This window comes from Cynocephalus volans, chromosome 2 (assembly GCF_027409185.1).
Source record: "Cynocephalus volans isolate mCynVol1 chromosome 2, mCynVol1.pri, whole genome shotgun sequence".
Lineage (NCBI taxonomy): Eukaryota > Metazoa > Chordata > Mammalia > Dermoptera > Cynocephalidae > Cynocephalus > Cynocephalus volans.
The window spans coordinates 188,057,575-188,080,077 of record NC_084461.1 but is presented as its reverse complement, the minus strand read 5'-3'; the positions used below and the strand labels follow the sequence as shown (position 1 = coordinate 188,080,077).

Here is a 22,503-nt window from a genome sequence, read left to right as displayed (position 1 = left end):
CTCATTCTTGGACCTAGTCTTTCTTCATACTGACCTACTAAGTCATTTCACAGGGTAAAGTACACCCTCCCGACCAAGGAGCCTAGTCAAGGCTGAGAAGCCTGACTCCGGTAGGAACACAAAACACCAGAGGAGGGGGCGTGGCGCCTTTAGTCTGGCGCGCGTGCGTGACTAAAAACCAGTTAAGTCTGTCCCTGGCGCCTGATTAAAATACTTAATTCCAGCTGTTTGGAAATGTTTTTCGTACCCTACCATATTTGCTTTTATTTAGCTTAATTGCCCATATAATTTTATTAATTTCTGTTCCTCTCAGACTCATCTTATTTCAATTGAGCAAGTATTCTTACTGAGGTGCCTTCTGTCCCATGGTAAGCTCTCAAGTTTGCAATTTAGGATGATGACGTAATTTTTGCGTAAAAAAATAAGAAATCATTCCGCCTGACAGGAGCAGCCGAGTTTCTTTTTACTCAGGCACTTCAGTAGTTACCTGTTTTCTTGGGGGCGGTGCCACATGTGGATCCGATGGACCCCGGCTACGCCGCCATTTTGGAGTCTTCCCTAAGGATTTTCTACCGGCTTTCCGAACCGTTGTCGCGTCCGCTACCCGCACCCTTGCTGGGCAGGATGAATGTGATAGACCATGTGCGGGACATGGCGGCCGCGGGGCTGCACTCCAACGTGCGGCTCCTCAGCAGCTTACTACTTACGATGAGTAATAACAACCCGTGAGTTGAGGCGGGGAGAGGCCTGGGGCTGAGGAGAAAGCGGCAGCTGTTTGGGAACGGTGGCTGAGGGGGGTGGAAACAGGCGGGAAGGAGCGGCCGTGGGCCCCAGTCTGGCGTAGCCGACTTCGGAGCCCAAGTTCAGTTCACTGGGTGCTGGCGTTGTGCCGGGCGCCGGGATGAGCTCCCTGCGGGGGATGTGGCGAGTAGCGGCATCGAGAAATGGAAGGCGGAGGCTCAGAGGTTTCCTGAGACACCTGTCGCCGGGCAGACCGACTGTCACATCGCTGGCTGAGTCCTCCCCTCCTGGCTTTTTCCCGAAGAACGTTTTCTCGCTGGCTGCCGCTCACAGAGACCCAGTCCTCTATTTCTTATATCTTCATCCTGTATTTGAGATTGGCTTTTTTCCCCCTTGAGTGTATCAGGAGGGTCCACTTTCTCGTCTGGGCAAACCCGTGAGAACGGGAGACTCCCTTGATGGGTGGGAGGGGCGCCTTTTTAAGAACTCGCACGAGGTGTACGAGCTGTACCGCTTTGTTCTTTCCAGCGCTGCCATTTATTGTCTTAAATGAAACCCGGGGCTAATTCCAGCCTTGAGAGTATGTCCCTCCCCTGCTTAAAATCCTCCATTGGGCTTAAATTACAGTTCTTTCCCATGCCTGCGGAGTCATCCGACCTCATCTCATTACTCTGCTCCCTTACTGCAGCCTCCTGGGCTATTCTTTGTGTTACTCGAATGCACCGGTCTCCTCAGCTTTGGGCCTTTGCACTTGCTGTTCCTGCTGCTTGGAGTCTTCACCTAAGAGCTGCCTCCTCATTGAGCTTTCAGCTCAGATATCCTAGAGAGCCATTCTCTGTCCACCAGATTTACCCCGCACTCCCACTTTTCTGCCTATTACCGTGTTTTATTTTCAGCACGGTTGTCAGCTGTTGAAGTCAACATAGTACCTTTGCTGTTGAAGTCAACATAGTACCTGTGTGCAGTAAGCACTCACTTATTGTTTATTCAATGTGCTAAGGAAGTGCATGCAACTTCTGGGAGGTGAAATACCTTGTCCAGGTTCACACATCTAGTAAGAGCAGGAGCCACGATGTATGGACCTTGGTCTTCGCTGTCTCTCGAGTCTCCATTGTGACCCACCACAGTACACTGCTTCCAAATAGCATTATAGTGGAATCTTCTACACTGGACCAATTTGCATTTGGCCTGCTCTGGAAGCTGGTCTAGGTCAGAGAGGAAAGTCCCCGAAAGTGCCTGCAATGCAGCTGCTCTTTCCCATTTCGTTTCCATTAGTGTGCTTTGGACCTCGTCAGTGAGACCCATCATTTTGCCACTATCCACTTAGTGTTGACAGGAGCCCTGGTCTCTATCAGCCTTCTGTGTTTATTCTGGAGCCTTCATTTGGTTCTAAGTGATTTATCAAAGTATACCGTTTCTACAATTGGGAATTTATGCACCCCCAGTTAGTCATTACTCTTGGTTCTCAAAGGTGTTACAAGATAGTTTGAAGCAGTTTGATTCTGTGGCTAGACTAAGTTTAGTTAGCCCATGCTTTTTTGTATTTAGTTAGACTGGCAATTTCCTAGCTTCAGGAGATGAGTTCTGACCTTTATCGTTTATATTTTAAATTTTCTTTTTGAATAGGCATTACACACATTAAAAAAAAAAGAAAGAAACTGGAGAAGAGGTGTGCAGGTCAGTGGTTGTCTCTGAGTCGTGAACCTCACTCCACCATTTCCTTTCTCTGGATGCAAGAACTATTAAGTTTTTCATGTATCATTCCAGAGAGGTTGTACAACCTTCACCACTGTCTAATTCCAGAACATTTTCATTACCCCAAAAGAGACCCCATGTTATTAGTAGTCACTCTCCAATCCCTACTTCCCCAGCAACCACTAATCTATGGTACCTATTTTTGATATGCCGTTGTGTGTTGAGAAATTAACTGCCTAGAATTCTTTCCCTCAGTTCTTTCATTTTAAGTGGTTATAGCTTTTACCTGTCAAAGGAAAACATGTAGACTCATTTTAACTTGGGAAGAAATGGGATTGGAGGTTAAAAATACGAGTTCCCCATTAAGAATGATGGCCAGCTTCTAGGCAATTTATAATGCTTGTGAGAGATATTCAAAGTTAATGGGGCGGGCCCATGGCTCAATTGGGAGAGTGCAGTACTGATAACACCAAGGCCACGGGTTCGGATCCTATGTAGGGATGGCCAGTTTGCTCACTGGCTGAGCCTGGTGTTGACAATACCAAGCCAAGGGTCATGATCCCCTTACCGGTCATCTTTTAAAATAAAAAATAATAAAATAAATTTTTTTTAGAAAGTTAAACAGGTGTGAAATATTGGTTCCTTTACACTATCCTTAAACCCCTGAGACTGAAAGAGAGAAGAATTCTTCCAGTGCTAGTAAAGTTTACTTTTGTATGTAAAATTAAAAATAAACTTTTATCAAACAAGGCTAATCCTCTTTTTTTTCTATTCCACTCTATCCCATTGGCTATCTCATTCTATTCCCCCACTTCCGTTTTCTTCAATATTTGGAGATTTCAGGTCCCTCCAAACCTCTTTTTGTTCAGCCTCTTCCTAAAAGAGGATTCACAGTGGTGATGTTTCTCTTTTCCAGGTCTTCTACCCTTCTTTGGTAATATTAGTTAAGTCATTGTGTTTTCTCTCCTTTGCCAATATTATCCTTAAAATTTGATGTTAATGTAAGAGAGTATGGATGAATATATATCATGCTGTTAAGAGGGTTTGGATTAAAGAAGGGGAGGAAAAGATGTATTGTGTTTTATCTATATATCTGTATTATTGGGTTTAATTTATAGGTATCATTGCTTTTATATTAAATAAAGAAAAAATTAAATTATATTAAAATCGAACAATTTAAGGTAACATCCTGGATGTGTTGACCATATTAGCATAGAATTTGACTTTCATGCCTCTTACTTTAGGGACTAGTACTTAAGGTATGTTGACTTTTTTGTAAACTGTGATTATACAAGGCTTTGTGCTAGTCTTATGTGTTCACTAAGAAAGGTATTCTTTCTAACATTTCAGAATAACCCATGTAGGGGGTATACTTTCTTTGTTTTCTAGTGAGTTATTCTCCCCATCTCAGAAGTACCAGCTTTTGGTGTATCATGCAGATTCTCTCTTTCATGATAAGGAATATCGGAATGCTGTGAGTAAGTATACCATGGCTTTACAGCAGAAGAAAGCCCTGAGTAAAACTTCAAAAGTGAGACCTTCAACTGGAAATTCTGCATCTACTCCACAAAGTCAGGTAATTGGAGATAGAAGTGTGATTTGTTTGTTTGTTTGTTAGAGAGACTGAAAGAATTTAGAACAGTTGATTAGATGTTGTGGTAGTCTGTTTTTGTTGCTTATAATGAAATATCTGAAACTGAGTGATTTATAAAGAAAATGAAATTTATTGCTTACAGTTTCTGAGGCTGGGAAGTCCAAAGTCCATCTGGTGGTGGCAACAGTGACCCAGGGATCTCACATTGCAAGATGGTGGAAGCAGAGAGAGTGAGAGAGAGAGACAGATTCTCCTCTTCTCTTAAAGCCCTCAGAACCACGCCCCTGACCGCCATTTTTAATCCATTCACCACTGTACAGTCCTACAATCCAATCACCTCTACAAGGCTCCACCTTTCAATTACTCTAATAGCATTTCCCACCCTCTTTTAACAGTCACAGTGGGGGCTAAGTTTTTAATACATAAAACTTGGGGGACACAATTCAAGTTTCAGGGAGTTTTGGGGGGACGTAATTCAATCCACTACAGATGTTGATGGTAAAATGTAATTTTAAAGAGCTGATTGGAGAAACAAAGATGAAAAAACCACTTAGGGGCCGAGCCCGTGGCGCACTCGGTAGAGGGAGCACGGCGACGCTCCCGCCGCGGGTTCGGATCCTATATAGGAATGACTGGTGCACTCACTGGCTGAGTGCCGGTCATGAAAAATGACGAAAAAAAAAAAAAAAAAACACTTAGATGCAAGAATATATCCAACCAAGCATTAAATTCACTCCAGATGAATCTAAAAATGGAATTAAGCGTGAATTATCTACGTTCTAACAAAGTCATACATTCTCTGTTTAATACAAACAGAACTGAAAATGTAAAGTGTGTTTATAATTTTAATGAAAATACAACTTTTAAAATGTCATTCACATATTAGGACTGTGAGTACCTGGTGAAATTTATGGGAAATAACAATTCCTGGCAATTTTGTTTGCTTGATAATCAAATAAATGAAGAGACAAAATTGAAATGTTCTTGCCATTTGACCAAGTCATCCTATTGCTGGAAATTAACCCTAATAGTTCACTCAAAAGATTTTCAGGGTATATAACTAAGGCTGCTCATTGCGGTATTATTTATAATAGTAAGAAACTGGAAGCAAAAGTGTTCATCAGTAGGGACTGATTAAATTACAGTATAGCCATAAGATGGAATATGATGGAACTATTAAATGAAAAATGAGATAGAGATGTATGTATTGATTTGAAAAGAACTCTCATATATATATTATTAGTAAAGAAAATAAAGGTTTGAGGGCTGGCCCATGGCTCACCTGGGAGAGTGTGGTGCTGACAACACCAAGTCAAGGGTTAAGATCCCTTTACAGGTCATCTTTAAAAAAAAAAAAAAAAAGAAAAAGAACATAAGGTTTGAAGCAATGTGTATAGATATATATCCTGCTGTATGTCTGAAATATGTGGATAATAAGCTTGAAGGATTTTGTGTGTGTGAAGGAAATTAATTTAATAATGGAAAGCTGTAGGGAGAGGGGAACTTATGCTTTTAAATTTGAACCTGTCTTTAACTTTCCTAGCTGTACATATGCAGATTATCTTTAAAAAGCATGTTGGACTGAAGTAGGAGTGAAATTTTAGGCTATCTTTTTTCTGCTTTGTATTTTTCCACATTTAGAAAAAGATAAATAAGTGTAGTTGCTTTTTTTTTTTTTTTTTTTTTTTTTGAAGCATGTTGATCTTCATCTCGTTTTATTTCTCTTTATGTGTAATCTTTGCTTTCTATTATTAATGAGCTGATTGCCAGGATTTTCTCTTGTTTTCTTTTTTTTAAAGATGACCGGTAAGGGGATCTTAACCCTTGGCTTGTTGTTGTCGGCACCATGCTCAGCCAGTGAGCGAACTGGCCATCCCTATATAGGATCTGAATCCATGGCCTGGGTGTTATCAGCACCGCACTCTCCTGAGTGAGCCATGGGCCGTTCCTCTTTTTTTTTTAAATTAAAAAAAAATTAATTGTGGTAAAATACACATAACAAAATTTACTATTTTAACCGTATTAAGCATACAGTTCAGTAGTATGACGTATACTCACATTGTGCAACCAATCTACAGAACTCCTTTCATCTTGTGAAACAAACTATATATAAACAACTACTCCCCATCCGCCCTCCCCGCTTCTTCTGTTTTCTGGCACTGAATAGAAATCATGTATATCATCCAAATAGGATCATTCATAAAAATAGCTAACATTTATTGAGCATTCAGTATGCCAAGCACCATGCTAAACCTTTCATATGAATTAATACATTTAATCTTCACGGATTTTTTTTTTTTTTTTTTTTTTGTCTTTTTCGTGACCGTGCACCGGCCATTCCTATATAGGATCTGAACCCGCGGCGGGAGTGTTGCGGCACTCCCAGCGCGGCACTCTCCCGAGTGCACCCCGGGCTCGGCCCTCTTCACGGAATTTTTTAAAAATTAAGATATAATTCACATGCCATAAAATTCACCCTTTTAAAGTGTACAATTCAGTGGATTTTAGTATATTCACAAGATTGTGCGACCACCAGTACTATCTAATTTCATAACATTTTCATCGCCCTAGAGAGAAACCCAGTGCCTATTTGCAGTCATTCTACATTCCCATACCCTGGCAATTACAAACCTTTCTGTATTTACGGATTTCCCTATTCTGGATATTTTGTGTGAATGGAATCATACAATATGTGGCCTTTTGTGTCTGGCTTCTTTAACTTAGTGTAAGTGTAATATTTTCAAGGTTGGTCTGTATTATGGAATGAATTAGTTTTTCATTCCTTTTTATTGCCAAATAATATTCCATTTTATGGATATGCCACATGTTGTGTATTCATTAGTTAATGGACATTTGGTTGTTTCCACATTTTGCCCATTAATAGTGCTGCTGCAAACATTCATGTTCATGTTTTTGTTTGAAAGTATGTTTTCATTTCTCTTGGCTATATACCTAAGAGCAGAATTGCTGGGTCATATGATAACTCTGTTTAACATTTTGAAGAATTGCCATATTGTTGAAATAATACTTTGAAGAGATGTTTTCATTGTCTTTTAGTGTCTTCCCTCTGAAATCGAAGTGAAATACAAAATGGCTGAATGTTATACAATGCTAAAACAAGATAAAGATGCGATTGCTATACTTGATGGGATCCCTTCAAGGCAAAGAACTCCCAAAGTAAGTTGAGATAACAATTTGTTATATATTTTTCTCCTCCCAGCCCTCCCAACCATGTGTTCTCCATGTTTTCACTATGCATTAGGGAGTCTATCTGGATATTTTATTCATGACTCCAGTTCTCACTTTCTTCCCCTATTAATGGAGTGTGGTTCAGAGAGATAGATGAATGACTTTCTTAGGAGACCCTGAAGATTCAGCTGATGAAAATGATATTGGAGAATACTACAAGTACTTTATCCTTTGGTACTTCTTGCTGTAAGAAATAGCAGTTTGTAAAACACGTCCAGGTGGCCAAAGGCACTTCTTTAAAACTTCATTTTTTTTGTGCTCCGTAGTTCGACCTATTTGGTAATGGGAATGGTTTTATTAATCCCTTTGTTTTCAAAATCAGGACTACCAAGATCACTTTGTACTTATTTATGTGTGGAATATATATATTTGAGTTTGATTTGTCAGCATATTATAGTGAAGAAAACACCTCTGACTGAAATCAAGAGATCTGTTGTCTTGAGTTTAGGGAATATAAACTGTGAACTTGGGCAAGTTACTAATCTGTGAACTTTACTACTTTTTCCCCCTTATTTATAAAATGAAGATAATAGTATCTTTTCTGTTAAATTTGCGTATGTGAAAATACTTTTTACAAGTACTATTCTGCAAGGAGTGTTATATTGGGCATCTTTGATCAGTTTTTTTGGTGTGGTTTTTTTTGGTTTTTTTTATTGGCGGGATCAACCAGGTAATGATCAGGGTTTTAAGTCTAGTTTAGAACAACAGTAAGAATCCTTGCTCTTAGGATTGAATTCATATCAGTATTTAATATTCTAACATATACTCTTATGTCATCTGTCCTCCTCACTTCGTTGAAAAATCGTTCTCTGCAACTTGTGCTTAAATAAGGAATTTTATAGGTAATAAGATGTCTGTGTACATCCTCCTGCTCTTTTAAGACAAGGAATCTGAGCAGTAGTTACTGGTGTATTTTAGTGCTGATTCATCCAAGTGTTGCTGAATTTAAAAAGTAACCATATTTGATGAGAACGTGTTTAAGCACCTCCTCATATTGAGGAATTATTTACTGTTTTCTGAGTTTTTAAAACTAAGATATTTCCCCAGTATATTTTATGATGATGGAGCTATTAAAAACACTTGGCGGGCTGGCCACATAGCTTAATTGGTTAGAGCACAGCCTTATAACACCAAGGTCATAGGTTCAGATCCCGGTACCAGCCAGCAACCAAAAAACACACTTGGAAGTACAAGGGCACTTCAAAAAGTTCATGGAAAGATTCATATTATGGGGGTGGGGGGTGCGGGTGTGGCTGGCCAGTACAGGGATCCAAACCCTTGACCTTGATATTATTAATTATCTTTTAATTCTCTTTTTCTACAAACTTTTTGAAGCACCCTTGTATTATGGACTAACCTGTCTCATAATAAGCTTGGATGCTGTGTACTAAATTGTGTACTGGTAACCTGTGAAAGTCTCTTTTACCCAAAGAATAATTTTTTTTGCATGTGTGAAGAGTGTCTGCTGCTATACTCAAGGTGTCTTCCTTTTGGAAGAAACCATTTTTATCATAAACTTCAAATGGTACTATTCCTTATCTTATTATAAATGTACCATTATTTCCTCCTTAATGCCTTGGAGGAGTTTGGGAGACACTTTTGAAAAATGAATAATGGCAAAGAAGCTCAGCTTTGTGGTATCCAGTGCTCTAAGAAGGAGTAGTGGAGTCTGCATTTGTTAGGAGTATATGTCCTTTATTCTGTAGAGCTCTTGTAGCCAGGAGCTAACGAAGATGTGCGCCTCAAACACAAACCTGTAATATTTACAGTTTTTCTTTCTTGTCTGTTAGGGAGTTAACTGGCTTCTCAGTCTATATAAAGGACAAGGAAGTGAGTCAAAATACATCCAAATGAACGTCTGTTAACGTATGGTAAACACCACCACACATTCCCCCACACTTTAAAGGAAAATTCCAGTGTTAGGTTATTATATCTTGGTGAATCTTCAACTTTTAAGAGTAACCATACCAACATACGGTTTCTTGCTCTTTTTTTATAAAGTGATGACTGCTTGTGTTTTTAACTGTGCAATGTGGATTTATGATATTCCCAAGTAAGGATCTGTTTTTAAAAGGACTGAATTTTTCACTAGGTAGTACTCAAAACTCATTCTTCCAAAGTGACAGTCAAGTAGCTTAAAGGAAATTTTGATATTTGTTGAGACGGATGGTCCATCAGTCATAGTTTGTTAATAACAAGCAGTCAAGAAAGAATCTTAAATTTAACCTTTATTGTTTTCAAGTATTGACACCAATACTGAAGTTTTCCTTTAAGTACCTTCCTTTGCATTTTCAAAATAGCCGAAAATGGAAAATCTGAAGCCAAATAAAAAATAGTTTTAACAGAATAAAGAGAAAAGAAAAATAAATTAATTTTTTAAAAAGTTTCATTTTTAATGTTTCATTATTTCATTGTTTGAATTAGTGTGGATTAATTTTATACCAGATTGTTTCATATACTGTAGGTCTATAATTGGAACAGTGTTCAGAGCCATTCTTTGGAGTAAATATGTGGCATACCAAGCCACAGATGATTGAAGAGAATGGAGATTGGCTTTTTTGCTTTTACGCCCTCACGTTGACTGCTTTCTTAGGTTAATGATCTGGCAAACACTGTGTTGCATTTAAGATCTATTTTAAATTGGAATATTGTTGTTTTTTCTTTGTACTGTTAATATCATTTATCCCTTCCCTGTGACTTCTACATTCTTTGAAACTAAGTTTTCTCAAATTTTCCTTGTTGTGTTTTTAGGAAGGATTATTTTAACCCAGCTTTACTAAGTTACACAGTATTTAAATTGTGCTAAAATGCAGATGTCTGGGCCAGCCCGTGGCTCACTCGGGAGAGTGTGGTGCTGATAACACCAAGGCCACGGGTTCGGATCCTATATAGGGATGGCCAGTTTGCTCACTGGCTGAGCGTGGTGCTGACAACACCAAGCCAAGAGTTGAGATCCCCTTACCGGTCATCTTTTAATAAATAAATAAATAAATAAATAAATAAATTAAATTAAATGCAGATGTCTGCACTCATTGGATTTAAATAGTGTAGCTAGGGCTGGCCAGCTAGCTCACTTGGGAGAGTGTGGTGCTGGTAACACCAAGGTCATGGGTTCAGATATCTGTACAGGCCAGCGGCCAAAAAACAACAAATAGTGCAGCTAATCTCTGGAGGTCAGTTCGAGTTTGATTTTTATAGTATTACTTTGGTGAGTTAGACAGTACCTATGGGTCAAAGCTTTAAGTGTTAGAAACACTGGAGTCTAGCCACAAGTCTAATTGTCAAAGAGAAGCCAAGTATTCAACTTCTGTATCTATCATTTCCTTTTGGGAAAAATTCATCTGATCCTTCTTAATTAGATAAGTCAAGATTTCCTTACTTTCTTATGCCTTAATATTAACTGGATTTAAAATATGTAAACGAGTACTTCTGAGGTAGTTCATTTTCTGTCTTAAGATCAAGAAAGAATGAAGGTAACTAGAATTCTGTAACATTTCTCAAATGAATGTTATTCCCATTTCCAGAGGCATCGTCTTTGGTCCAGATATTACTGGACCTTTTGGTTAGGTAAGTGAGAGTGGAATGTGACTTTTCTTTTATGGATGGGAGGACCTAGGAAAAGCAAGAGAAGTAATTGTTTCGTTGTTTTGAGAAATGGGGTTGGTCTTCCTTTATTTGCATGGGGCTGTGGATAGATTTCCTAGTTAAAAGTAAAATGGTAGCTGGTAATAAAAATCAGGATTTTTTTGTAGTGAGATATTTTCTTTGCAATATATGCTTATCTTACTCTCCTGTGTTTTTGTTTATACAGATAAACATGATGCTGGCAAACCTGTACAAAAAGGCTGGACAGGAACGCCCTTCAGTCACCAGCTATAAGGAAGTGCTGAGGCAGTGCCCATTAGCACTTGATGCCATTCTAGGTATAGATCACTTTCTGCCTGTTCTCATGGCGTGTTTAGTGAGATAGTAGTTCTTAGTCTTGCCTATACGTTAGAATAGCTTTATTTTTTAAAAGTTCCCTCCAGAAAGTGATTCAATAGGATTCATTGTCACATATTCAATCAAGAAATATGAAATTATGGTCTTTCTATCATGTGCATCTTGTGCTTAGAATAGGGACAGGGTTGCCTTGTAACCTAGAGAAAGTGTAGCCCACTGCTTCTTGCACTGTGGAAGAGGAATGCTGTGCATCACCTTCCTTCTCCTCCTTTCTTTTGGATTAGGTTTGCTGTCCCTTTCTGTAAAAGGTGCAGAGGTGGCATCAATGACAATGAACGTGATCCAGACAGTGCCTAACTTGGACTGGCTTTCTGTGTGGATCAAAGCATATGCTTTTGTGCACACTGGTGACAATTCAAGAGCAATCAATACCATCTGGTGAGAGCTACAAAGTTAATTCAGTTTTCTTGAGGTCCTTTCCTTGTCTGGAGGTCTGATGTATCTAAATTAACAAAACAGAAAAATTATAAGCTTATCTTCTCTTGTCCCCGGGCTGTGTTAGTCTTTTAATGTACTGAACAGTTTGAAATGTAATAATCTGGGGACCTGTAAAGAAATAAACTGGGACTGAATTTAGCTCAGTACTTGCAGAGGTAGTAACCCTTGCAAAACAGACTACATGCATGAACCTGGGAAGAAAATCTTTTTGGACTCCCCAGAGTCATAGTTTATTGCAGCAGCTGGCCTAGGTTGCCTTCTTAGGACTGAGATTTTCTTTCTATTCAGTTAAAGCCCAAGAAGCTGAGATTTATGTTATATAGAGTCATCCAGCTGAGTAATAAGTAGCTGTCAGGAATGACATTGTGAGTGACATTACCTTTTACACCATGTATGTATATGTTGTCCTCTGAAAAACTGCAACTAGAAAGTTCTTTGTCTGTAGTGAAACATTTCTGCTTTATTCTGTATATTTCCTCTCCTACCCTATATAACTTTATTTATTTGTGTATTTTTTGGCAGATGGCTGGTGCAGGGATTGGAACCCTGAACCTTGGTGTTATCAGTACCATGCTCTAACCAACTGAGCTAACCAGCCAGCCCTATATCACTTTTTTTAAATTATGAGCTTACAGTAAGAAAATCTAGTGTACACAGTTCGTTTCAAAAGTTTTTTGTTATGAAAAACTTCATACGTACACAAAAGAAAATAGTATATATGCCCATCCCCCAGATTCAATTAAGAGGATTTATAATAGATTTTAAGGTTCAATGTTTAATATCTTAAAGTTCACTAGAGAAAAAGTCCTTATTGCGAGATAACGTGGACCTCCTGGGAAGCTTAGCAGATCTGTACTTCAGAGCTGGAGACAATAAAAATTCTGTCCTCAAGTTTGAACAGGCACAGATGTTGGATCCTTACCTGATAAAAGGTAAGTAACTCTTGGGGCAGGGTGAGAGGCTGTAGAGGGCAGATCGGAGAAGATAGGAAGAAAATGTAGCATGAATTGATATAATTTTTCATGGAAGTATTTTATAGAACTTATTACAGTGGTCTTACCTTTTTTAGGTCCTGACACATGTCTTTAACACTTAGGTAATTCCATTTTATGAGCAGTTATGTTTGCTTGAATTAAAGTGTCATCTCCGCACAGATCGTTATTTGGCTTTTTTTTCTTTGGGGGAATCAGAGCCCTTCCTTACGATTTATAAAGTTATGATGTGCTGACTGAGAATTTGGATGGCTTCCCTAGATATATATAGATATATCTGGAACCATTACATCCTTTTATGGAATTTAGTTTCACTGTGCCTTTAGTATAATTAAAAGTAAACGAACAGCTATTTAAAAAGGGGTAAGGTGATTAAAGCCAGTAATTAGGAGTAAACAACAGAAAAATCATTGATCTGAGAGAAGATTGCAGCTGTGAAGGGATAAGCCACAGGGACTTCCAAGGGACTGCTGTTGGGTGACTGGTAGCTAGTGAAGAGCTCAGGAATAGTGGGGAATAAGTTCGGATAGATAGGCTGACATCTGTTTGTAAAGGCCCAATAAAGGCCATCAGAAAAATATTGCCTTCTGACAATAAATAGTCTTGTAGGCTCTTAACCCAAGAGAATGGCAGAGGAGGGCGCGGACGTTCACAAGTGTGCAAATGAGAAAACAGACTAGAAGGATGAATTGTGTGCATGAGATCTTTGTCTTGCCCAGTGCTATTCCTCTTCTCCAGGCTGCCCAAACCCATGATGAAAATGGTGTTTTAGAAGTACTAGTCCAGCAGCAGTTGGCAGCTTGGGATCAAAGCTCAGACCCAAGTCCAGGGGCCAGCAGGAGTAGTGCAGTAATCTTGGCTGGAGGAAAATTTTCATGGGAATCTGAAAGGATAGCTAGAAATGGAGGAGAATGGTGGCAAGAGATGGGTGACAGCGGCTGTTGGGCCCTTTTTATAGAACATGAGTGAGAATAAAGTGTGTGTGTGGGGGGGTGATCTTTAATGAACTGCATTCCAGGAAGAATGACAAGCTCTTTTTGGAATAGGCCGACCTTTTGTGAGACTAACTGGCTTTTTCAGCATATTAAGTGAGTACTCCTGACTGCCTAGAGCCAGAGAGAACTTACTTACTTGATGCCTTTTTTGGGCCTTTTCTGGTTATGAGTTATAATAGTTGTATATCATGCCACAGGATATAGGGACAAACAGTTCCTGAAAATTACTGGCTTTCAGATTGTGAGGTGGGTACTTCTGGTCGTTTGCTTTTTGGGGGGATGTGTTTTGCTGTTTTCATAGTAATTTTATAAGAAGCTGAAAGTACTAGTGGGAGGAACCTGTGATGGTGGGAAGGGCTCAGACCCTGCAGGAGCTGAAGCCTGAGCGTGGGGTGTAGTGTTGAATGCTATTCCTTTGTAAAGGACCCCTGCTGCTTGGTCTAAAGAGCCTCTTCTCTCTGTGTTCTTCCTTTCTAGGAATGGATGTATATGGCTACCTCCTGGCACGAGAAGGGCGGCTGGAGGATGTGGAGAACCTTGGCTGCCGCCTTTTCAATATTTCTGATCAGCATGCAGAACCCTGGGTGGTCTCCGGGTATGTTTATGCATTCCCTTTTCTCCCCCGTTTTCAGAAAATTCTGAAAGATTCAGAAGATTCCTGAAGAGAATATAGGTTGAAAGCCACAGGTTTAATAGGTAATTGGATTCAAATCATGGTCCATGACATTGGATACATTATTTACCTCTGAGACCATTTTCTCATCTAGAAAATGGGCTAATAATGCCTCCTTCTAGGAGTAAGCATTAATTGAGATAGTGAGTGCATCATGCTTAGCACTGGGCCAGCAGTGATAGGCCAGAAGATGCCCCTTCATTAAAATTGAACTGGCACAAATCTCTGAATGTCTCTCAGCTAATTATATCCAGATCATCAGATTCTTTTCCATAATTCTTTAAATCTTTTCCTAACATGTCAAGATTTCTCACTTAAAAACATTTAGTAGATTTCTTGGTTTGTTTTGGTTTTTCACTAATATCTTAGGTTAAAGCTGTGAGTGTGGTTTGTAATAAGGACTATGTGTAAGGCCTTCTCTTTGATTTTTGAAAGAAACTTTTATGGTCTTCTCTTGGGTAACTTTTGGTTGGTTTTTTTCCTCCAGGTGTCATAGCTTCTATAGCAAACGCTACTCCCGGGCCCTCTATTTAGGAGCCAAAGCCATTCAGCTGAACAGTAATAGTGTTCAGGCTTTGCTACTTAAGGGAGCGGCACTGAGGAACATGGGCAGAGTCCAGGAAGCAATAATCCATTTTCGGGAGGCCATACGGCTTGCACCGTGTCGCTTAGATTGTTATGAAGGTAAGATAGAAAATATAGGTGAACAGCAGGAATCTGTAGGTGTGCCAACAGCACTCAGGTGGAAGGTTTTGTTAGGCCAGCACTTTGCAAACTCTGTTGTAGATTAGAAGCATCTGGGGGAGCTTTTAAAACTCCTGCTGCCAGGTCTCTCCATAACAAATGGGAAAATACGGGGCTGGGAGAGCAGCATCAGTGTTTTTTGAAGATCAGTTATTGCCAGTGTGTAGACAAGTTTAGGAACCACTGCATTAGGTATTTTACGTTCATTTAGGGCTTGCACTGGATTGTTCACCCCATACTTTCAGAATCCATTTTTCTCATTCTTCTGGTTTTTGTTGGAGTAGTTGGAATAGATTTTTTGTCCTTTTTTTGTCCCTTCAAATGGGCCCACTCATTCATGTGAATCTCTCTGTACCAGGCACTGTGCTAGATTTCTTTGTTATTTCTTTATTCTTTTTCATAGTCATCTTACCTTCGGCTAGAGATATTCCTCATAGGGTAACTCCATATCCATATGACAATGTAGTTTCGGGAACCAGCCTGTTCATTGTGACCTCCAGAGTGGGCATGATCAGCATCCAGCTTTGTTTTATGTAATATTTTAAATTCATGTAAACTGACCCTAGGAGTTCAAAGGAGCTGTGCCAGCTTCAGCAACATTTGGTGACTCAGTCACAGACATTGAAATAGATCTTACAAAATGCAGTTTCTCCAAAATATATTTTTATAATTATTTAAAAATAAACCCAGGAGTCTAGTAGTGATTTGCTCTTAACAGGAAGATGAGTTCAAATTTGAAAAATATAATTTGGAAGTTGGGGGAAAGAACAAATCCTGCTTATAGCCTGTGGTGGAAAGAGGATCATCTTTGTTCTTAAAGAAACTCCAGGAAACCAAGTCTTTGGTTTCAGATTTTTTTTTATTTAAGAATATTTTGGCAATCTTTGTTAAAAGTTAAATTTAGAATGTTATACCAAAATATGGTCCTCTTGTCCAAACATTATAGATTTTTTTCCCCTTAATGTATGTAAATTAAGATACAAAGCTAATTTCCAATATACATTTTGTAGAGGTGTGTTTCCATTTTTTGAAGCAGGGTTTAATGGGCATTTTTAGGTTCTTGATAACATCAGCTCTGTATACCCAGAGATTATTGGATCCACTAAATGCATAATGAAAACTGGTTGAGGCTGCTGATGAGTACTTCAGTAGGAACCTGATGCATGCAGATTTCATTGTCATAGTCAGTGGAATAGAGGTCTTCCTTAGAACTGCTCCTGATAGGTAGAAGACAGAGTAATAGACTGTTAGATTCATGTATTTCTGGTGTAAGGAATTATTATCCAAAGGCGTCATTCTCTGCCTGTTGTCAATACTTAAGGGCCTTCTGTGGATTTTGTACAGCAGTGTTTAATCTTCATATCACAAAGGACTGCTGGCATATTTGCAGTATTTCTGAGCTCTAGCAGAGTCCTCTGGGGTTAGACAGATTTCTGCCTAGAAAACTATACTGAAAAGTGTGAGGTCAGTAGCTGGAATAGTCTGGAGTAGGTTGGATGGTATCAGTTGTTATACCATCTTCATCACTGGGGACCGTGGCAGTCTTCACAAACACTAAGCCCAGCTGGGGGAGCTGCCTGGAGTCCACACAGTTGTCCTCCCCCAGAGGAGCTGATTCTGTGCCCTGTTCTCTGTGGCTCGTGTGGCTACTGTGCCATCTTGGAACTGCAACTGCTCTCAAATTAAATTCTTGATTTGGAAACTAACTTCTGTAGCCTCCCAGCTGTTTTATAACACATTCCATTCTGCTGCATGCCTGTTTCACCAGAGCTTGGCAATTCAGTCAAATAACAACAGTGCTTGGACAGAAAATGGTTAGAATTGTTGGGGGCAGAGGTGTTTCCCAGTTGGGTAGTGAGGCTTCACAAGCTGCCTTCTCTCAGCTACCATTTGGAGATTCGGATCATGCATCCTGGTGCTTCTTGCAATCTCCAGTGGAGCTTTCTGCCTTTGCTAATTAAGAGGCCCTGGGTTACTGAAGGGCATTCTTTTCATTTCCTTCTAAAGTTCCTGTGGGGCTTTAGCTGGGAAGTAAAACTACTCAATGATTGCAAATGGCCGTATTCAGAATCCAGCATGTTGCCCTTAAGAGGTAATTTTTGGTTAAGTAACCATAGTATGTGGAAGAGTGTGCACAAATAAATCATGAATATAAATGCTGCTAGGGTGGAAGAGTATGCTGAGAAAGTTTGCCAGGGATTGTGCAGGCTTGGGGTTTAAACTGTTTTTCATTTTTGATGAGTGCTTTATACCAAAAAGTTCTTCCTCTGTTCTCCCCAACTTTTTGGCATGAAGAGTTGAGAGTTGACTCTTCCCGAAGTGGCCACATAGGGCATCTCACTGTGGATGTGAAAAGAGGCAGGAGCTGCCAAACAGTATATTTTGTCCATCTGATTAAGTGCTTTTCATCTAGTTTTAGGAAAGCCCTCAGCAGGTGCCTTTTGAGATAACTTTTATGTTTCAAGTGAAAGAATCTTTCTTCCTAGGTTGCTTAACAGTAGGTTCTTTAGTTTGTGCATTCACTTTTGGACTATTCAAGCCCTCCCTTTTAAACCTATGTCTCCAGGCAACTGAACACAGCCAGAGAATGAGGACTTGATAAGGGGAAGTGAGGCCTTGGATCTTGTTGGAAATATTATCTCTCACTACTTTAATCTCCTAGCCATGTGACAAACTAATGATTAGTGTGCATTTGTTCTTACAACGTTCTGTTGGGCTTCCCACCTGCTGTGGTTTCCTTATGAGTGTTTTATTTTTTCAGGTCTCATTGAATGTTATTTAGCCTCCAACAGTATTCGTGAAGCCATGGTGATGGCTAACAACGTTTACAAAACTCTAGGAGCAAATGCACAGACCCTTACCCTTTTAGCCACCGTTTGTCTTGAAGACCCAGTGACACAGGAGAAAGCCAAAACTTTATTAGATAAAGCCCTGACTCAAAGGCCGGATTACATTAAGGCTGTGGTGAAAAAAGCAGAACTACTTAGTAAGTGTGTCTTATTTCCTGTCCCATTCATTGTTAATTTTTGTAAAACTTGATCTCCGCTGGACTCCCCAGTGCCAGCTGGTTGCAGATGACCAGACGGGTGTGCCTTTTGCAGCAGGTCTGAACCTGCTTGAATTGATTTATATTTAGCACATCCAAATGGAACTGGCTTAGACCTGCTGCTTGGCTTGCCTCAGACCAGCTGTAATTGGTTGGTACCTGTTCAGCTCACTTTTATCTAGTTTTAGTTGTCCTGAACTACTTTGGGCTGAATGTGACTAATTGGTTTTAACCAATTTGAACTGTTTTGAGCCATCTGGATTCTCTTTGTCTTTTAGCATTGGGTTTTTTTAATCCTGATTTATGATGAACTCTTGGGTTTGGGATAGTTTGGCAAATAAAATGCAATTTGGCTTTTTATTTGAATTAAAGTTAAGAATATGTTTAAAATCAGAACGCAAGCTGTGGATTTCCTAAAGAAATAGAAATTCAGATGCACTTGCTCTCACTTTGTTGCAGTGTCATTCTCTTGAGTATGTCGGCAAAAAGATTGTCAGATGTGATCGTTGTTGTGGTTTTGTGTGTATGACTAGAAATGGGAATATATTTTCAAAACGTTGAAGTAGGGCAATAAGGTTCTTTTTCTTTTCAGGCAGAGAACAGAAATACGAAGATGGAATTGCTTTGCTGAGGAACGCACTGGCTAATCAGAGTGACTGTGTCCTGCATCGGATCCTAGGAGATTTCCTTGTAGCTGTCAATGAGTATCAGGAAGCAATGGACCAGTATAGTATAGCACTAAGGTAGGCACTTAGCCTCCCATGGGGGAAGGTCGCTGAGGAGGGTACAGGAGGCAGTGAACTATGTAGCAGGAGTTCTGGAAACATACACACATTTTGTGCCACGGTTGAAAGCAGAATAATAATTGTGATAGCAGAAGAGTTATTTGTGAATTAATGACCTCTAAATTTTTTTCTTAAAGTATATTAACAACATTAAAGAGTTGTTTCACTCATAACCAGCCCACACCACTATAACATCTGTGTTCATTTGTATAGATCATCTTCCTGTCCTTGCTCACACATACATATTTTTATAGGTAGGGTTATACCCAGTATATATTTTATATTCTGCTTTTTCAAATCGAAGTATTATAAGTACTTTCCCATGTTTCTACCTATTGTAGTGAAGAACTTGAGCTCTGAAGTTTGAATGCTATCTTCACCACCTGTCATCTTGGGCAAGTTACTAACAAATTTCCTTGTCTATATCTATCTACCTTATTAGGTATTAAATAATTGAATGAGGATTAAATGATTATTCCATGTAAAGCTCTTAGCGCTGTGCCTGGTACATAGTAAATACTAAATAAATAGTGGCATTCTTACTGTTTAATACAGAAGTGATTTCTTTGAGGGTTGTCTGTGTGTCTGTAAGGTTATGGTGAAGTGCTGTCTTGAATCGAGCCTGACCACATTCATTTATTTGTTCAGCATACGGTTAAGCAGCACTCAGGGGCCTGGCATCTCAGTGATCAGTGGGGATGCTGCGTGTCCAAGAGCTCTCAGTCTCAGACGTGCAGACTGACAATACCACGTGCTGAGTGCTTTCATAGCAGTCTAGAAGGCAAGGTGGGGGTTCAGGGTTTGGGTGAGAGCTGTCTGGAAGATTTCAGAGAAGAAGAGATGTTACAGATCAACCTGCATTTATATAAGTGGGAATAGGATTCTAACATGGGCTTTAGTTGCCTTCTGGAAGCCCAGAAGCAAGTGAGAAAATAACCAGACTTTCATTAGAGGCAGATTTGCTAGGAATGGGGTGCCTGCTGGCTTGGGAGATGGTCACGAAAGCAAGAGGAAAGATTGCTTAGGAGCAAAATAAATTAATGTTCTGGAGGCTCTCAACTTTGGGGGGAGTTGGCACAAATAATGACTCTTAGCTGCTAAACGTGAATGCCTGGTAGGAATAGCCTTGGGTCCTGGGGTCTAACCTAGGAGTTTACACATCTGTTCCATGGTATACCATGATGTTTTTGGTTGACTACTGAAATGTTAGTATGTTTAATTATGTCACAAGAACATGGAGCAGTTTTACTTAGAGAAAAATAACTTTTTTGTAACTTTGTAGCTCAAAATCCAGTAATGCTTTTAAGAAATTACATTGGAATTTTTCTGTTAACATATGTTTGCCACTTTTTCATTTGTGTTATCTGGTAGCCTTCTCTAGCAGAATGCTAGGGGTAATAGATGTGAAAAGGTTTAAGAAATTGTGGAGAAAAACTCAAATTGAGAATTCTAAAAATTAGGAAAAGACGCCTTTTTTCACTTCTAGTGGTGGACTCCCTCGATCCAGCCTTGGAAGCCGGAGTTGATTGGAGAGGCCAGGCTTTAGCAGTTTCTCTGTGACGGTGTGGGCATTTCGCTGCCGGGCCAGGGACATGACAAGTCCGCCCGCAAGAAGCAAAGCAGAGATTCAGGCCTCTCCTTTGTTTTGTTGTCCCCTAGTTTGGACCCCAATGACCAGAAGTCTCTAGAGGGGATGCAGAAGATGGAGAAGGAGGAGAGTCCCACGGATGCCACTCAGGAGGAGGATGTGGACGACATGGAAGGGAGTGGGGAAGAAGGGGACCTGGAGGGCAGCGACAGTGAGGCGGCCCAGTGGGCCGACCAGGAGCAGTGGTTCGGCATGCAGTGAGGGGCGGCAGCTCCAGGGCCGCACTGGCCTCCCTGCTCCGAGCGCTTCCGTGGACCGAAGGACCGTAGGAGCCCGCTCTCGGGAGGACAGTGACTCAGCATGCAATCACAGCAGGGCTCTGCTCCTCGCTCCCAAGTCCTGGTCGTGACTTCATTTTAACACTGAGCCTGGCCAGCCTTCCATGCATCTCCATCCTCCCCTGCTCCAGCCAGGGAGGACTGAGGGAGCACTCGGAGGCCCACACCCAAGCCGGGGCTTCTGGGCCAAGAGTGCTTTTTACATAACTTATTTCTAAATCCGAAAGTTCAAGGAATAGACAGTGTCTTGTCTGTGACATGGGTGGGTTGGAAGGAATTTCCCACCATCCCACAGCAAGTACCATCTTCCCAAGTTGGACAGCAGCACGATTGGGCCCTTTTAGAGAGGGACTCCTGTTCCCAGAAGTCATCGTCCTGGGCTGTCCACACTTCCCTAGTAATTTTGCTTCCTTCTTCAATGTTAGTAATGCCTTAAGCTGACAGTTGCTGTTTTGCAGAACAGTTTTCTTATTTGCTGAGGTGGTAACTTGCCTCTGAGCGTGGGCCAACCTGAGCAGCAGGTGGGAGAGATCATGAACAGAGGTGCACCTGGGGCCGCTCATGAATAAAACTGTTTTGTACTGTCATGGTGTTGGGGTGATTAGAGTGGAAGCCCCTTTATAGACTCTTTAAGTTTTTGAATTCTTATCTAGAATGTATTGATTCAGCCCCAGAATTTTTTGCCATAAATAGACTCCCTATCTTCCCCTAGTATTAGGAACCAGGTACGTTGGAAACCTCAGGTGATACCATGCTGATGCATCATTTGCATTTTTGGGTGGTAAATTTTCCTGGAACCTGAGAGTCTTTGGCCAGATTTCAGACCAAGTCTGCCTGACTCTTTCATGGGGACTCTGAGGTCGGTGTTGGGGTCAGCTTTCTGTCATAGGCTCAGAATGTCATAGGCTCTGTCAGCCTGGAATGTCTATGGGTGCTCAAATGCTGGGAAGCTGTTCAACCACTCTCTCCCCCTTAAGATGTGACACCTTTTTAAGTATACAATTCATTGAGGTGAAGGGAGGGAATGTCACAGTTAACCCCAAGTTCTCATTAAAACAAAATTAGTCAAAGGTGTTGCAAAATGTGAATTTGATGTAAATGCAAAGCTAATATCCTCAACTGTAAAGATGCTGCGAGTGCACAGTAGGAGCTTAGAACATCTGATACCTGCAGTTTAAAATGGGCATAAAGTTACTGTGAAAGTATCAGTATGATTCCCAAAGCCTGGGAGCCATCACTTGATCTGAGCCCAGCAGGCAGTTCAGGTCACGCCAAGTGACCATGTGGCCCATTGGCCTTAGTGCTCTTTTCTGGACACAGCCTCATGTGCTTCCTTGGTGCTATTTAGTCAATGCGTTAAGGAAAAAGGCGAAACCTCTCTGCCGTTCCCTGACTTCCCTGACTGGGGAGGAAGCCCAGCCCCATCCCCGTCCTCTTCCTGCAGGTCAGGCTGTGCCTTGGCACCCCAGCCCTTGCATCACCTTCCTTCAGCACCTCCAGGCCCCTCCATCCCAGCAGCACCATGGGCTGGATCCCTGGGCGCCTCCCACCTGCAGCTCCTTCCTCAGGGTGACAACTGGGCTGGAAGAGGTGGCTGAAGCTACATTTTTAAAGCATCTCACA

General features: G+C 40.6%; 1 protein-coding gene across 2 annotated transcripts; it reads left to right on the top strand.

Moving 5' to 3' along the window:
- Positions 1 to 531: 531 nt before the first annotated feature.
- ANAPC7 (anaphase promoting complex subunit 7) lies at positions 532 to 21,924 on the top strand. 2 transcript variants are annotated; one of them, XM_063085657.1, is made up of 12 exons: positions 673 to 725; positions 2,368 to 2,418; positions 3,826 to 4,012; positions 7,088 to 7,207; positions 11,091 to 11,202; positions 11,506 to 11,659; positions 12,509 to 12,651; positions 14,184 to 14,301; positions 14,867 to 15,063; positions 17,885 to 18,109; positions 18,762 to 18,912; positions 20,614 to 21,924. In XM_063085657.1, the coding sequence occupies exons 3-12, from the start codon at positions 3,926 to 3,928 to the stop codon at positions 20,801 to 20,803; spliced, it is 1,497 nt and encodes a 498-aa protein (XP_062941727.1). In that variant the 5' UTR covers positions 673 to 725; positions 2,368 to 2,418; positions 3,826 to 3,925; the 3' UTR covers positions 20,804 to 21,924. The 2 variants fall into 2 exon arrangements, with proteins under 2 accessions (XP_062941726.1, XP_062941727.1); XM_063085656.1 differs by lacking the exon at positions 2,368 to 2,418 and having other exon boundaries at positions 532 to 725.
- The last annotated feature ends 579 nt before the right edge of the window (positions 21,925 to 22,503 follow it).